Source organism: Ranitomeya imitator, chromosome 7 (genome assembly GCF_032444005.1).
Source record: "Ranitomeya imitator isolate aRanImi1 chromosome 7, aRanImi1.pri, whole genome shotgun sequence".
NCBI classification, from domain to species: Eukaryota; Metazoa; Chordata; class Amphibia; order Anura; family Dendrobatidae; genus Ranitomeya; species Ranitomeya imitator.
Window position 1 is genome coordinate 221,302,671 of NC_091288.1, and position 18,451 is coordinate 221,321,121.

At 46.1% G+C, this 18,451-nt stretch overlaps 1 protein-coding gene and 1 long non-coding RNA gene across 2 annotated transcripts; one reads left to right on the forward strand and one right to left on the reverse strand.

The window, feature by feature from the left end:
• Positions 1–424: 424 nt before the first annotated feature.
• LOC138645658 (uncharacterized) lies at positions 425–18,353 on the reverse strand. The gene is made up of 4 exons (XM_069735107.1): positions 17,969–18,353; positions 15,637–15,763; positions 15,204–15,274; positions 425–871 (listed from the first exon to the last, which is right to left on the reverse strand). Exons 1-4 carry the CDS (start codon positions 18,282–18,284, stop codon positions 510–512), a joined length of 876 nt encoding a protein of 291 aa, XP_069591208.1. The 5' UTR covers positions 18,285–18,353; the 3' UTR covers positions 425–509.
• Positions 11,804–13,386, forward strand: LOC138646053 (uncharacterized). Its single transcript, XR_011314823.1, has 3 exons — positions 11,804–11,870; positions 12,497–12,525; positions 13,325–13,386. It is a non-coding gene; the product is annotated as an uncharacterized lncRNA (long non-coding RNA).
• Positions 18,354–18,451: the final 98 nt, after the last annotated feature.

An 18,451-nucleotide genomic window follows, 5' to 3' on the forward strand; every position in this document is an offset into this window, starting at 1 on the left:
TACAGCCACACAGACAATACCGCCATAGAGAGCTGAAAACACCGTCGTTCACCATGATGGAAAAAGGCAACAGATTGTACCGAAATAATCAGCCCTTACATAGCGTGCTGTGGATCCAGTGCTCCAGTTAGAGGGATTGCTCATCTTCCATCTCCTCCTCGGCTCCCTGCTGCCATTGTGATTGACCGTTCACCCCAGCAGCATGGTTGGTCTCACTGCTGACCCGACCTCCGCAGCTTTGCCTCTGCTATACCGGAGGAGCACAGGAGATCTGACGAAAGCGTCAGAGTAGCGCTTACAAGCTCAAAAGAAAAGGCCTGTAAGCCACGCACTTATTGCCTGGGAGACCGGCCTCCGCTGATAAGACGGCAGTGGTGGTCGGTAACTTAGGCAATGAGCAGTAAACGGTAACAATTAACATGACTTTCATTCTTCAGAACCTTTTAATGATTCTTATTTTTACAAGCTCTTCACTGTTTTATTCATTGTAAGAAGGGGAGACGATCCCTCTACGATTTGTAATGGCGGACGTGGCGCTGATTGCCGTTATCGGCTAGTCCTGTTTGTCGCCTCAGTTCCTCGATCTCCCTGTCCAGCACCATGTGGTGCATGTACTTGATCAGGAACTTTTTGCGCTCGGCTCTTTCTCTTACAACGTGGTGCCGCTCTGACATCCGGAAGGTGACGTCCTGCAGAGCATGGTATAGGAACGTCAGGATAGCGGAGTCCTTGCCGAGGGTCCGCAGGTGGTCTTTCTTGGTGTAGTTTTCTACCAGCACTACCTGCTCCGCACCTGCCAGTCGGAATCGTCTTTCTATCTCCTCTGCACACGGATTGTTCTTGTGAGTAATGATAATTATGGGGGAGATACCTGCGAGAAGACAAGAAGTGACCCGGTATATGTCAGGAATCCCACCGCGCAGCCACCAATATGTCATGGTTAATGGGGAAGATATCTTTATCATCACCACTCACACCAAGTGTGTTGGGGGCAGAGCAAAGTACTGCAGTGCACAGGTGCCGGGCCTCTCTGACCTTTACAGGCGCCTGCGCACTGCAGTACTTTGCTCTGCCCTCAACAGGGTAGACAAAGTGCGCCGACGCCGCAACGTGAATGCAAGAAGAGGACGTCTTCGTAAGAAGATGGGAGGCCCCGGACCGCGACGCCCATTGGACCTGGACCACAGCAGGACCGCCCCTGGGTGAGTATAATCTAACCTCTTTTTCTCACCTATCGGGATACATCGGGGCTTATCTACAGCATTACAGAATGCTGTAGATAAGCCCCTGATGCTGGTGGGCTTAGCTCATCTTCGATTTTGGGGGTGACAGGTGTTATGTGTGCTAATGAAAGGTGTTATGAAGGCAATCCAGAGACACAGTGTGCCTAGCGATCAGAGCGCACACAGTGATCTGACAAATACCCAAAAACAAAAGAACGAGCTCTGAGACGTGGAAACTCTGTAGACTGCACACCTGATCCTATCCTAAACACAACTAAAAGCGGCTGTGGATTGCGCCTAGCAACTACCTATGCAACTCGGCACAGCCTAAGAAACTAGCTAGCCTGAAGATAGAAAAATAGGCCTGACTTGCCCCAGAGAAATACCCCAAAGGAAAAGGCAGCGCCCCACATATAATGACTGTGAGTAAGATGAAAAGACAAAACGTAGGGATGAAATAGATTCAGCAAAGTGGGGCCCGATATTCTTAGACAGAGTGAGGACAGTAAAGCGAACTTTGCAGTCTACAAAAAACCCTAAAGCAAAAACCACGCAAAGGGGGCAAAAAAGACCCACCGTGCCGAACTAACGGCACGGCGGTACACCCTTTGCGTCTCAGAGCTTCCAGCGAAACAAAAGACAAGCTGGACAGAAAAAAAGCAACAAAATAGCAAAAAAGCACTTAGCTATACAGAGCAGCAGGTCACAGGAACAATCAGGAGAAGCTCAGATCCAACACTGGAACATTGACAAGGAGCAAGGATAGCAGCATCAGGTGGAGTTAAGTAACGAAGCAGCTAACGAGCTCACCAGAACACCTGAGGGAGGAAGCTCAGAAGCTGCAGTACCACTTGTGACCACAGGAGTGAATTCAGCCACAGAATTCACAACAGTACCCCCCCCTTGAGGAGGGGTCACCGAACCCTCACCAGAGCCCCCAGGCCGACCAGGATGAGCCGCATGAAAGGCACGAACAAGATCGGGAGCATGAACATCAGAGGCAAAAACCCAGGAATTATCTTCCTGAGCATAACCCTTCCATTTAACCAGATACTGGAGTTTCCGTCTAGAAACACGAGAATCCAAAATCTTCTCCACAATATACTCCAATTCCCCCTCCACCAAAACCGGGGCAGGAGGCTCAACAGAAGGAACCATAGGTGCCACGTATCTCCGCAACAACGACCTATGGAATACATTATGTATGGAAAAGGAGTCTGGGAGGGTCAGACGAAAAGACACAGGATTGAGAACCTCAGAAATCCTATACGGACCAATAAAACGAGGTTTAAATTTAGGAGAGGAAACCTTCATAGGAATATGACGAGAAGATAACCAAACCAGATCCCCAACACGAAGTCGGGGACCCACACGGCGTCTGCGATTAGCGAAAAGTTGAGCCTTCTCCTGGGACAAGGTCAAATTGTCTACTACCTGAGTCCAGATCTGCTGCAACCTGTCCACCACAGAATCCACACCAGGACAGTCCGAAGACTCAACCTGTCCTGAAGAGAAACGAGGATGGAACCCAGAATTGCAAAAAAATGGAGAAACCAAGGTAGCCGAGCTGGCCCGATTATTAAGGGCGAACTCAGCCAACGGCAAAAAGGACACCCAATCATCCTGGTCTGCAGAAACAAAACATCTCAGATATGTTTCCAAGGTCTGATTGGTTCGTTCGGTCTGGCCATTAGTCTGAGGATGGAAAGCCGAGGAAAAGGATAGGTCAATGCCCATCCTACCACAAAAGGCTCGCCAAAACCTTGAAACAAACTGGGAACCTCTGTCAGAAACAATATTCTCAGGAATGCCATGCAACCGAACCACATGCTGAAAGAACAAAGGTACCAAATCAGAGGAGGAAGGCAATTTAGCCAAGGGCACCAGATGGACCATTTTAGAAAAGCGATCACAGACCACCCAAATGACTGACATCTTTTGAGAAACGGGAAGGTCAGAAATGAAATCCATCGAAATATGTGTCCAAGGCCTCTTTGGGACCGGCAAGGGCAAAAGCAACCCACTGGCACGAGAACAGCAGGGCTTAGCCCTAGCACAAATCCCACAGGACTGCACAAAAGTACGTACATCCCGTGACAGAGATGGCCACCAGAAGGATCTAGCCACTAACTCTCTGGTACCAAAGATTCCAGGATGACCAGCCAACACCGAACAATGAAGTTCAGAGATAAGTTTATTAGTCCACCTATCGGGGACGAACAGTTTCTCCGCTGGACAACGATCAGGTTTATTCGCCTGAAATTTTTGCAGCACCCGCCGCAAATCAGGGGAGATGGCAGACACAATGACTCCTTCCTTGAGGATACCCGCTGGCTCAGATAAACCCGGAGAGTCGGGCACAAAACTCCTAGACAGAGCATCCGCCTTCACATTTTTAGAACCCGGAAGGTACGAAATCACAAAGTCGAAGCGGGCAAAAAATAACGACCAACGGGCCTGTCTAGGATTCAAGCGCTTGGCAGACTCGAGATAAGTCAAGTTCTTATGATCAGTCAATACCACCACGCGATGCTTAGCTCCTTCAAGCCAATGACGCCACTCCTCGAATGCCCACTTCATGGCCAGCAACTCTCGGTTGCCCACATCATAATTACGCTCAGCGGGCGAAAACTTCCTGGAAAAGAAAGCACATGGTTTCATCACTGAGCAATCAGAACCTCTCTGTGACAAAACCGCCCCTGCTCCAATCTCAGAAGCATCCACCTCGACCTGGAACGGAAGAGAAACATCTGGCTGACACAACACAGGGGCAGAACAAAAACAACGCTTCAACTCCTGAAAAGCTTCCACAGCAGCAGAAGACCAATTAACCAAATCAGCACCCTTCTTGGTCAAATCGGTCAATGGTTTGGCAATGCTAGAAAAATTACAGATGAAGCGACGATAAAAATTAGCAAAGCCCAGGAACTTTTGCAGACTTTTCAGAGATGTCGGCTGAATCCAATCCTGGATGGCTTGGACCTTAACTGGATCCATCTCGATAGTAGAAGGGGAAAAGATGAACCCCAAAAATGAAACTTTCTGCACACCGAAGAGACACTTTGATCCCTTCACAAACAAAGAATTAGCACGCAGGACCTGAAAAACCATTCTGACCTGCTTCACATGAGACTCCCAATCATCTGAGAAGATCAAAATGTCATCCAAGTAAACAATCAGGAATTTATCCAGATACTCACGGAAGATGTCATGCATAAAAGACTGAAACACAGATGGAGCATTGGCAAGTCCGAACGGCATCACTAGATACTCAAAATGACCCTCGGGCGTATTGAATGCAGTTTTCCATTCATCTCCTTGCCTGATTCTCACCAGATTATACGCACCACGAAGATCTATCTTAGTGAACCAACTAGCCCCCTTAATCCGAGCAAACAAGTCAGATAACAATGGCAAGGGATACTGAAATTTAACAGTGATCTTATTAAGAAGGCGGTAATCAATACACGGTCTCAGCGAACCATCCTTCTTGGCTACAAAGAAGAACCCTGCTCCCAGTGGTGATGACGATGGGCGAATATGTCCCTTCTCCAGGGATTCCTTCACATAACTGCGCATAGCGGCGTGTTCGGGCACGGATAAATTAAATAATCGACCTTTAGGGAATTTACTACCAGGAATCAAATTGATAGCACAATCACAATTCCTATGCGGAGGTAGGGCATCGGACTTGGGCTCTTCAAATACATCCTGATAATCAGACAAGAACTCTGGGACCTCAGAAGGGGTGGATGACGAAATCGACAAAAATGGAACATCACCATGTACTCCCTGACAACCCCAGCTGGATACCGACATGGAATTCCAATCCAATACTGGATTATGGGTTTGTAGCCATGGCAACCCCAACACGACCACATCATGCAGATTATGTAGCACCAGAAAGCGAATAACTTCCTGATGTGCAGGAGCCATGCACATGGTCAGCTGGGCCCAGTATTGAGGTTTATTCTTGGCCAAAGGTGTAGCATCAATTCCTCTCAATGGAATAGGACACCGCAAAGGCTCCAAGAAAAACCCACAACGTTTAGCATAATCCAAATCCATCAGATTCAGGGCAGCGCCTGAATCCACAAACGCCATGACAGAAAACGACGACAAAGAGCATATCAAGGTAATGGACAGAAGGAATTTGGACTGTACAGTACCAATGACGGCAGACCTAGCGGACCGCTTAGTGCGCTTAGGACAATCAGAAATAGCATGAGTGGAATCACCACAGTAGAAACACAGCCCATTCAGACGTCTGTATTCCTGCCGTTCAACTCTGGTCATAGTCCTATCGCACTGCATAGGCTCAGGTTTAACCTCAGGCAATACCGCCAAATGGTGCACAGATTTACGCTCGCGCAAGCGTCGACCGATCTGAATGGCCAAAGACAAAGACTCATTCAAACCAGCAGGCATAGGAAATCCCACCATGACATCCTTAAGAGCCTCAGAGAGACCCTTTCTGAACAAAGCTGCCAGCGCAGATTCATTCCACTGAGTGAGTACTGACCATTTCCTAAATTTCTGACAATATACTTCTATATCATCCTGACCCTGGCACAAAGCCAGCAAATTTTTCTCAGCCTGATCCACTGAATTAGGCTCATCGTACAGTAATCCGAGCGCCAGGAAAAACGCATCGACACTACTCAATGCAGGGTCTCCTGGCGCAAGAGAAAACGCCCAGTCCTGTGGGTCGCCGCGCAAAAAAGAAATAATAATCAAAACCTGTTGAATAGGATTACCAGAAGAATGAGGTTTCAAGGCCAGAAATAGCTTACAATTATTTTTGAAACTTAGAAACTTAGTTCTATCTCCAAAAAACAAATCAGGAATAGGAATTCTTGGTTCTAACATAGATTTCTGATCAATAGTATCTTGAATCTTTTGTACATTTATAACGAGATTATCCATTGAAGAGCACAGACCCTGAATATCCATGTCCACACCTGTGTCCAGAATCACCCAAATGTCTAGGGGAAAAAAAAAAAGTGAACACAGAGCAGAAAAAAAAAAGATGATGTCAGAACTTTTTCTTTCCCTCTATTGAGAATCATTAGTTTGGCTCCTTGTACTGTTATGTTTGCTAATGAAAGGTGTTATGAAGGCAATCCAGAGACACAGTGTGCCTAGCGATCAGAGCGCACACAGTGATCTGACAAATACCCAAAAACAAAAGAACGAGCTCTGAGACGTGGAAACTCTGTAGACTGCACACCTGATCCTATCCTAAACACAACTAAAAGCGGCTGTGGATTGCGCCTAACAACTACCTATGCAACTCGGCACAGCCTAAGAAACTAGCTAGCCTGAAGATAGAAAAATAGGCCTGACTTGCCCCAGAGAAATACCCCAAAGGAAAAGGCAGCCCCCCACATATAATGACTGTGAGTAAGATGAAAAGACAAAACGTAGGGATGAAATAGATTCAGCAAAGTGGGGCCCGATATTCTTAGACAGTGAGGACAGTAAAGCGAACTTTGCAGTCTACAAAAAACCCTAAAGCAAAAACCACGCAAAGGGGGCAAAAAAGACCCACCGTGCCGAACTAACGGCACGGCGGTACACCCTTTGCGTCTCAGAGCTTCCAGCGAAACAAAAGACAAGCTGGACAGAAAAAAAGCAACAAAATAGCAAAAAAGCACTTAGCTATACAGAGCAGCAGGTCACAGGAACAATCAGGAGAAGCTCAGATCCAACACTGGAACATTGACAAGGAGCAAGGATAGCAGCATCAGGTGGAGTTAAGTAACGAAGCAGCTAACGAGCTCACCAGAACACCTGAGGGAGGAAGCTCAGAAGCTGCAGTACCACTTGTGACCACAGGAGTGAATTCAGCCACAGAATTCACAACAGACAGGTTCCCTTTCACGGGTCCGGAGCCAACCCAAATCAGCGTAATTCACTTCAGAGGACGCGACAGTTCATTTATAGAGCAGGGAGAGACAAGCTGGTAAATTATATATTTTACTTAAAAAAAAGGTAGGTAGTATTAACAAAGTATAAAAAGATATATAGGAGACAAAATCGTGTGTACATTACAATTACAAATAGAAGGATTACAATTGATTAGGTACTGCACCTAGGGTAATTAGTCGCCAGAAAGGCTGCCTTATTTTGTACTAGCTTAATGGGAACGCTGCAGCGAGGGCGATATAGCTACTCCCACTCAGGCGCGGAACAATAATTATCAACTCCGCTGTCGCTACAAAGCCTACCAACGCACAGGACAAATTTGCTGCCACCAGCTCCGATTTCTTAATTATTAACGGGTCTGGAGCCAACCCAGATCAGTAGCGTAATTCACTTCAGAGGATGTGACTACGTTGTAGAGCATGAAGAGACAAAGCTAGTAATTTTATATATTTTACTCCAAAAAGGTAGGCAGTGTTTACAAAGTATAAAAAGATATTATAAAGAAGACAAATATCATATGTACTGAACAATTATAAATAAAATGGGATTAAAGTTGAAAAGAACACTTACATTTCATTATGTCATCTTATCTTATGGCCGACCGTGTGCTGTGGGGGAAGGACGAGCATATATCCAGATGCATCACCCCTTTATAGCAGCTAGGCCCCGGACAAAAGACATGTGAAGACTGATGTACCAATCAGTTATTTCCCAGCCCAAAACAAAGGCACACCCCCTGTGGTGACCTTACTCAGAGGCTGGATTCTCCCCTTTCTTAGCATTCTGAAAAACCATCATCCCACATCTGGCGTAGGAACCTCATAGAAAGATGACACCTGTGTCGTTATGCTCAGCATGCCATAGGGATTTGTTTAAGTATAGACATGGGGAAGCTGGGTGAACCAGTTCCAAAGTGATCCGTTTCTCAATTGTGCTGGTTCTGGAACCGAGAAAACTCACTGGCTGATAGTTCTACTGAAGCCCATGTCAGAAATGTATTTGTTCCACTTCTATCATTAATCGCTGCTATGATGTTTACATTTGCAAGGACAAAGAAACCTGGGTTTTCTCCATGTGCTTCTACTTGTACTTTCACTTTGAAGCCATAAAAATTCCTCAGTGGAGTTGGCAGCTGGTCTCACATTACCACCATATAGCGGGGAGGGAGAGTGGCTTAGAATTCCAGCCTTGTGTGGCAGGCAGACGAAACTGCAGCTGAGAGCTCTGTATGTGTAATGGAAGTAATAAGGACTCCTTCCTATTTCCTGACAATCGCCCACTGACGTCATCAGTACCCAGCTGTCAGATACTGAGCTCGATACAGAGCGGTGGATGCGGGAGACATTGGCTGATTTCTCAGGACTGTGCTCATCTTCACAGGTAAGGTTTCTTTTAAAATCACCTGTTTACCAGATTATCCTTAAGAAGAATATGATAAAATGACCTCATGTGAGAGCAGGTGAGCTGTGACATCACCTATTGTGAATGGTGGATCCTGTGTTATCTACTGTATATAGAGGTGTTATCAGTCATTGTACAGGAGGAGGTGAGCTGTGACATCACCTATTGTAAATGGTGGATCCTGTGTTATCAGCTGTATATAGAGGTGTTATCAGTCATTGTACAGGAGGAGGAGGTGAGCTGTGACATCCCCTATTGTGAATGATGGATCCTGTGTTATCTACTGTATATAGAGGTGTTATCAGTCATTGTACAGGAGGAGGAGGTGAGCTGTGACATCCCCTATTGTGAATGGTGGATCCTGTGTTATCTACTGTATTTAGAGGTGTTATCAGTCATTGTACAGGAGGAGGAGGTGAGCTGTGACATCACCTATTGTGAATGATGGATCCTGTGTTATCTACTGTATATAGAGGTGTTATCAGTCATTGTACAGGAGGAGGTGAGCTGTGACATCACCTATTGTAAATGGTGGATCCTGTGTTATCAGCTGTATATAGAGGTGTTATCAGTCATTGTACAGGAGGAGGAGGTGAGCTGTGACATCACCTATTGTGAATGGTGGATCCTGTGTTATCTACTGTATATAGTGGTGTTATCAGTCATTGTACAGGAGGAGGTGAGCTGTGACATCACCTATTGTGAATGGAGGATCCTGTGTTAGCTACTGTATTTAGAGGTGTTATCAGTCATTGTACAGGAGGAGGAGGTGAGCTGTGACATCACCTATTGTGAATGATGGATCCTGTGTTATCTACTGTATATAGAGGTGTTATCAGTCATTGTACAGGAGGAGGAGGTGAGCTTTGACATCACCTATTGTAAATGGTGGATCCTGTGTTATCTACTGTATATAGAGGTGTTATCAGTCATTGTACAGGAGGAGGGGGTGAGCTGTGACATCGCCTATTGTGAATGGTGGATCCTGTGTTATCAGCTGTATATAGAGGTGTTATCAGTCATTGTACAGGAGGAGGAGGTGAGCTGTGACATCCCCTATTGTGAATGGTGGATCCTGTGTTATCTACTGTATATAGTGGTGTTATCAGTCATTGTACAGGAGGAGGTGAGCTGTGACATCACCTATTGTGAATGGAGGATCCTGTGTTAGCTACTGTATTTAGAGGTGTTATCAGTCATTGTACAGGAGGAGGAGGTGAGCTGTGACATCACCTATTGTGAATGATGGATCCTGTGTTATCTACTGTATATAGAGGTGTTATCAGTCATTGTACAGGAGGAGGAGGTGAGCTTTGACATCACCTATTGTAAATGGTGGATCCTGTGTTATCTACTGTATATAGAGGTGTTATCAGTCATTGTACAGGAGGATGGGGTGAGCTGTGACATCGCCTATTGTGAATGGTGGATCCTGTGTTATCAGCTGTATATAGAGGTGTTATCAGTCATTGTACAGGAGGAGGTGAGCTGTGACATCACCTATTGTGAATGGTGGATCCTGTGTTATCTACTGTATTTAGAGATGATATTAGTCATTGTACAGGAGGAGGAGGTGAGCTGTGACATCACCTATTGTGAATGGTGGATCCTGTGTTATCTACTGTATATAGAGGTGTTATCAGTCATTGTACAGGAGGAGGTGAGCTGTGACATCATCTATTGTGAATGGTGGATCCTGTGTTATCTACTGTATATAGAGGTATTATCAGTCATTGTACAGGAGGAGGAGGTGAGCTGTGATATCACCTATTGTAAATGGTGGATCCTGTGTTATCTACTGTATATAGAGGTGTTATCAGTCATTGTACAGGAGGAGCAGGTGAGCTGAGACATCACCTATTGTGAATGGTGGATCCTGTGTTATCTACTGTATATAGAGGTGTTATCAGTCATTGTACAGGAGGAGGAGGTGAGCTGTGACATCATCTATTGTGAATGGTGGATCCTGTGTTATCTACTGTATATAGAGGTGTTATCAGTCATTGTACAGGAGGAGGAGGTGAGCTGTGACATCATCTATTGTGAATGGTGGATCCTGTGTTATCTACTGTATATAGAGGTGTTATCAGTCATTGTACAGGAGGAGGTGAGTTGTGATATCACCTATTGTAAATGGTGGATCCTGTGTTATCTACTGTATATAGAGGTGTTATCAGTCATTGTACAGGAGGAGCAGGTGAGCTGAGACATCACCTATTGTGAATGGTGGATCCTGTGTTATCTACTGTATATAGAGGTGTTATCAGTCATTGTACAGGAGGAGGAGGTGAGCTGTGACATCATCTATTGTGAATGGTGGATCCTGTGTTATCTACTGTATATAGAGGTGTTATCAGTCATTGTACAGGAGGAGGTGAGTTGTGACATCACCTATTGTAAATGGTGGATCCTGTGTTACCTACTGTATATAGAGGTGTTATCAGTCATTGTACAGAAGGAGGTGAGCTGTGACACCACCTATTGTGAATGGTGGATCCTGTGTTATCTACTGTATATAGAGGTGTTATCAGTCATTGTACAGGAGGAGGAGGTGAGCTGTGACCAACTATTGTGAATGGTGGATCCTCTGTTATCTACTGTATATAGAGGTGTTATCAGTCATTGTACAGGAGGAGGAGGTGAGCTGTGACATCACCTATTGTGTATGGTGGATCCTGTGTTACCTACTGTATATAGAGGTGTTATCAGTCATTGTACAGGAGGAGGTGAGCTGTGACATCACCTATTGTGAATGGTGGATCCTGTGTTATCTGCTGTATATAGAGGTGTTATCAGTCATTGTACAGGAGGAGGAGGTGAGCTTTGATATCACCTATTGTGAATGGTGGATCCTGTGTTATCTACTGTATATAGAGGTGTATCAGTCATTGTACAGGAGGAGGAGGTGAGCTGTGACATCACCTATTGTGAATGGTGGATCCTGTGTTATCTACTGTATATAGAGGTGTTCTCAGTCATTGTACAGGAGGAGGAGGTGAGCTGTGACCAACTATTGTGAATGGTGGATCCTCTGTTATCTATTGTATATAGGTGTTAGTCATTGTACAGGAGGAGGAGGTGAGCCGTGACATCACCTATTGTGAATGGTGGATCCTGTGTTATCTACTGTATATAGAGGTGTTATCAGTCATTGTACAGGAGGAGGAGGTGAGCTGTGACATCACCTATTGTGAATGGTGGATCCTGTGTTATCTGCTGTATATAGAGGTGTTATCAGTCATTGTACAGGAGGAGGAGGTGAGCTGTGACATCACCTATTGTGTATGGTGGATCCTGTGTTATCTACTGTATATAGAGGTGTTATCAGTCATTGTACAGGAGGAGGAGGTGAGCTGTGACATCACCTATAGTGAATGGTGGATCCTGTGTTATCTACTGTATATAGAGGTGTTATCAGTCATTGTACAGGAGGAGGAGGTGAGCTGCGACATCACCTATTGTGAATGGTGGATCCTGTGTTATCTGCTGTATATAGATATGTTATCAGTCATTGTACAGGAGGAGGAGGTGAGCTGTGACATCACCTATTGTGAATGGTGGATCCTGTGTTATCTACTGTATATAGAGGTGTTATCAGTCATTGTACAGGAGGAGGAGGTGAGCTGTGACATCACCTATTGTGAATGGTGGATTCTTTGTTATCTGCTGTATATAGAGGTGTTATCAGTCATTGTACAGGAGGAGGAGGTGACCTGTGACATCACCTATTGTGAATGGTGGATCCTGTGTTATCTACTGTATATAGAGGTGTTATCAGTCATTATACAGGAGGAGGTGAGCTGTGACATCACCTATTGTGAATGGTGGATCCTGTGTTATCTACTGTATATAGAGGTGTATCAGTCATTGTACAGGAGGAGGAGGTGAGCTTTGATATCACCTATTGTGAATGGTGGATCCTGTGTTATCTACTGTATATCGAGGTGTATCAGTCATTGTACAGGAGGAGGAGGTGAGCTGTGACATCACCTATTGTGAATGGAGGATCCTGTGTTATCAGCTGTATATAGAGGTGTTATCAGTCATTGTACAGGAGGAGGAGGTGAGCTGTGACATCACCTATTGTGAATGGTGGATCCTCTGTTATCTACTGTATATAGAGGTGTTATCAGTCATTGTACAGGAGGAGGAGGTGAGCTGTGACATCACCTATTGTGAATGGTGGATCCTGTGTTATCTACTGTATATAGAGGTGTTATCAGTCATTGTACAGGAGGAGGAGGTGAGCCGTGACATCACCTATTGTGAATGGTGGATCCTGTGTTATCTGCTGTATATAGAGGTGTTATCAGTCATTGTACAGGAGGAGGAGGTGAGCTGTGACATCACCTATAGTGAATGGTGGATCCTGTGTTATCTACTGTATATAGAGTTGTATCAGTCATTGTACAGGAGGAGGAGGTGAGCTGTGACATCACCTATTGTGAATGGTGGATCCTGTGTTATCTACTGTATATAGAGTTGTATCAGTCATTGTACAGGAGGAGGAGGTGAGCTGTGACATCACCTATTGTGAATGGTGAATCCTGTGTTATCTGCTGTATATAGAGGTGTTATCAGTCATTGTACAGGAGGAGGTGAGCTGTGACATCACCTATTGTGAATGGTGGATCCTGTGTTATCTGCTGTATATAGAGGTGTTATCAGTCATTGTACAGGAGGAGGTGAGCTGTGACATCACCTATTGTGAATGGTGGATCCTGTGTTATCTGCTGTATATAGTGGTGTTATCAGTCATTGTACAGGAGGAGGTGAGCTGTGACCAACTATTGTGAATGGTGGATCCTGTGTTATCTACTGTATATAGAGGTGTTATCAGTCATTGTACAGGAGGAGAAGGTGAGCTGTGACATCACCTATTGTGAATGGTGGATCCTGTGTTATCTACTGTATATAGAGATGTTATCAGTCATTGTACAGGAGGAGGAGGTGAGCTGTGACATCACCTATTGTGAATGGTGGATCCTGTGTTATCTACTGTATATAGAGGTGTTATCAGTCATTGTACAGGAGGAGGAGGTGAGCTGTGACATCACCTATTGTGAATGGTGGATCCTGTGTTATCTACTGTATATAGAGGTGCTATCATTCATTGTACAGGAGGAGGAGGTGAGCTGTGACATCACCTATTGTGAATGGTGGATCCTGTGTTATCTGCTGTATATAGAGGTGCTATCAGTCATTGTACAGGAGGAGGAGGTGAGCTGTGATATCACCTATTGTGAATGGTGAATCCTGTGTTATCTGCTGTATATAGAGGTGTTATCAGTCATTGTACAGGAGGAGGTGAGCTGTGACATCACCTATTGTGAATGGTGGATCCTGTGTTATCTGCTGTATATGGAGGTGTTATCAGTCATTGTACAGGAGGAGGAGGTGAGCTGTGACATCACCTGTTGTGAATGGTGGATCCTGTGTTATCTGCTGTATATAGAGGTGTTATCAGTCATTGTACAGGAGGAGGAGGTGAGCTGCGACATCACCTATTGTGAATGGTGGATCCTGTGTTATCTGCTGTATATAGATATGTTATCAGTCATTGTACAGGAGGAGGAGGTGAGCTGTGACATCACCTATTGTGAATGGTGGATCCTGTGTTATCTACTGTATATAGAGGTGTTATCAGTCATTGTACAGGAGGAGGAGGTGAGCTGTGACATCACCTATTGTGAATGGTGGATCCTGTGTTATCTGCTGTATATAGAGGTGTTATCAGTCATTGTACAGGAGGAGGAGGTGAGCTGTGACATCACCTATTGTGTATGGTGGATCCTGTGTTATCTACTGTATATAGAGGTGTATCAGTCATTGTACAGGAGGAGGAGGTGAGCTGTGATATCACCTATTGTGAATGGTGAATCCTGTGTTATCTGCTGTATATAGAGGTGTTATCAGTCATTGTACAGGAGGAGGAGGTGAGCTGTGACATCACCTATTGTGTATGGTGGATCCTGTGTTATCTACTGTATATAGAGGTGTTATCAGTCATTGTACAGGAGGAGGAGGTGAGCTGTGATATCACCTATTGTGAATGGTGGATCCTGTGTAATCTGCTGTATATAGAGGTGTTATCAGTCATTGTACAGGAGGAGGAGGTGAGCTGTGACATCACCTATTGTGAATGGTGCATCCTGTGTTATGAGCTGTATATAGAGGTGTTATCAGTCATTGTACAGGAGGAGGAGGAGAGCTGTGACATCACCTATTGTGAATGGTGGATCCTGTGTTATCTACTGTATATAGAGGTGTTATCAGTCATTGTACAGGAGGAGGAGGTGAGCTGTGATATCACCTATTGTGAATGGTGGATCCTGTGTTATCTACTGTATATAGAGGTGTTATCAGTCATTGTACAGGAGGAGGTGAGCTGTGACATCACCTATTGTGAATGGTGGATCCTGTGGTAAAATTGACTGTTGTGATGGGGCTCCATGAATTCTATGTTCACAACTTGTACAAGGGAGTGCCGGAGTGGGGAGATGAGCACAGACGGTTCTCCGTGGTCGTACCCCAGCAGGAGTAGCTGTTATTGTATCATTACCTCTTGCCTGTCACCTGATTGTATGATCCTACGTGTTGTAATCAATCCTTTTATTGCTTTTTCTGCTTTTGTGTTCTGCGGTAACTCACCGGTCATTGTTCTACAGCCTCGCAGGAAGGAACGTATCTCGGTGGCATCCTCCTCGATCTGTAATCCTCCACTGTAAATAACAATATAAAATTAACTAATAAATCTTACTGTGGGAAATTGGGTCTTGTCCCCAATAACTTGCTTTGCTGTCTACATTTGGATCTGTCAATGCAGCGTTAAGGTCATACAGAACTTGTGTGGAACGTGCGGCGTTTCTATGATGAGTTTTCATCCAGGAAAATTTTCAGTAAATTTTTCTATACAAACCTATGTGAGTTACTGGAGAAGTACTAAACAGAATGCAAGAACAACAGTAAAGACTGACACGTGGGCATCCAAAACAGAGACCATTACGAGAGCCCCTCTAGCAGCGTGATGGTGCCCACCCTTCCCCAGGAGCGGAGATTTCCAGTGTAATGTCACAGGATTTACCAGTGAACCATCACAGGAACGATGAGGTCTGTGGAATTAGGAGCCAAATCCGTCTCCTCCACTTTCTCTACCAGGTCTTCATATTCCCTGAGTTTTTCCACCATTTCATCCAGGGGGAGGAAGGATCCTGAGAAGGAAAGAATAAAAGACTGAGTCCACAGATCTCACAGTACCACCGTTGTAGTATCGATAGAAGAACTACAGGACATGTGCGGCTATGTGCCCACCATCTGGAATAGTAGTGCTTTGGACGCAGCATATTTTCACCATGTCCAAACCCCGTTGAATCACACAGATAAATCCGCATGTGTTTATTGAACAATGCGGATTTACCACATCCAATACATTCTCGTGTCTCAGCTGCAGATTATGGACATGTTGTGGGGCTCATAATCCCGCACCGCAATTCTGTTTACTCAGCGTCAAAAATAAGCACAGTGGGCATGGGATCTCTATAAATCCATCCACTGTTCTTTTATCATAGAACACAGCAGTTTGGATGCTTCATCCAAAAGGCTGATATTCCAAATCGTGGGCACATACCCCAAGACTGGGAATGTCACCCATGTATGACTTGGTGGAGGGGCAGGTGCTGCAGAGAGCAGGAGTCTGGGACAGGACATTCTCACCCATCTATGACTTGGTGGAGGGACAGGGAGCAGGAGTCTGGGATGGGACGTTCTCACCCTTATGACTTGGTAGAGGGCAGGAATCTGGGACAGGATGTTCTCACCCATCTATGACTTGGTAGTCGGGCAGGAGTCTGGAATGGGATGCTCTCACCGATCTAAGACTTTGTAGAGAGCAGGAGTCTGGGACAGGACATTCTCACCCATCTATGACTTGATAGAGGGGCAGGAGTCTGGGACAGGATGTTCTCACCCATCTGTGACTTGGTAGAGGGGCAGGAGTCTGGGACAGGATGTTCTCACCCATCTGTGACTTGGTGGAAGGGCAGGAGTCTGGGACAGGACGTTCTCACCCATCTATGACTTGGTAAAGAGCAGGAGTCTGGGACAGGACGTTCTCACCCATCTATGACTTGGTAGAGAGCGGGAGTCTGGGACAGGACTTTCTCACCCATCTATGACTTGGTAGAGAGCGGGTTTCTGGGACAGGACGTTCTCACCCATCTATGACTTGGTAGAGAGCGGGAGTCTGGGACAGGACGTTCTCACCCATCTATGACTTGGTAGAGAGCGGGAGTCTGGGACAGGACGAAATCACCCATCTATGACTTGGTGGAAGGGCAGGAGTCTGGGACAGGACGATATCACCCATCTATGACTTGGTAGAGAGCGGGAGTCTGGGACAGGACGTTCTCACCCATCTATGACTTGGTAGAGAGCGGGAGTCTGGGACAGGACGTTCTCACCCATCTATGACTTGGTAGAGAGCGGGAGTCTGGGACAGGACGTTCTCACCCATCTATGACTTGGTAGAGAGCGGGAGTCTGGGACAGGACGAAATCACCCATCTATGACTTGGTGGAAGGGCAGGAGTCTGGGACAGGACGATATCACCCATCTATGACTTGGTAGAGAGCGGGAGTCTGGGACAGGACGTTCTCACCCATCTATGACTTGGTAGAGAGCGGGAGTCTGGGACAGGACGTTGTCACCCATCTATGACTTGGTAGAGAGCGGGAGTCTGGGACAGGACGTTCTCACCCATCTATGACTTGGTAGAGAGCGGGAGTCTGGGACAGGACGAAATCACCCATCTATGACTTGGTGGAAGGGCAGGAGTCTGGGACAGGACGATATCACCCATCTATGACTTGGTAGAGAGCGGGAGTCTGGGACAGGACATTCTCACCCATCTATGACTTGGTGGAAGGGCAGGAGTCTGGGACAGGACGAAATCACCCATCTATGACTTGGTGGAGGGGCAGGAGTCTGGGACAGGACGTTCTCACCCATCTATGACTTGGTGGAAGGGCAGGAGTCTCGGACAGGACAAAATCACCCATCTATGACTTGGTGGAGGGGCAGGAGTCTCGGACAGGACGAAATCACCCATCTATGACTTGGTGGAGGGGCAGGAGTCTGGGACAGGACGTTCTCACCCATCTATGACTTGGTGGAAGGGCAGGAGTCTGGGACAGGACGTTCTCACCCATCTATGACTTGGTGGAGGGGCAGGAGTCTGGGACAGGACATTCTCACCCATCTATGACTTGGTGGAGGGGCAGGAGTCTGGGACAGGACATTCTCACCCATCTATGACTTGGTGGAGGGGCAGGAGTCTGGGACAGGACGTTCTCACCCATCTATGACTTGGTGGAGGGGCAGTTTCTGCAGAGCAGGAGCTTGGAATAGGACATTCTCACCGAGCTGAGCGTAGACTGTGGGTAATTCCTTGGGGAAAATGTCTCTCATGGGTCTGTTGTCCGCTATGGTGATGTTGGGGGTGAGCTGGTACGTCTTCCTGCCTCCAGTGGGCTCATTGCTGGCGTGCATGACGTATTCTCCTCCCTCCAGGACGTACTTACAGGAGTTGATCAGCAAGGACTTCCCAGATCCTATCAGGCCGAACAGCTGAAGAAGCACCCGCTGGTACCCCTGATTACCGTGCACGCCGCCGTCCAGGCTGAAGTCATGGATATACTTTAACATTTCGTCCACGGACATCTGCGGATTTTCCATTTTCTCAGACACTTTAATGAACAAGGAAAGTGAAAGTGTTCAGACTTCAGGGTGCGGCCTGCAAACATAAAGCGTGACGAATAATGAAGGACGCACCCTCTGCCTGCTGAACGGAAGACACCAGCTCGTCATCTGCTGACAACCAGCCTGTATACATGAGAGGTTGT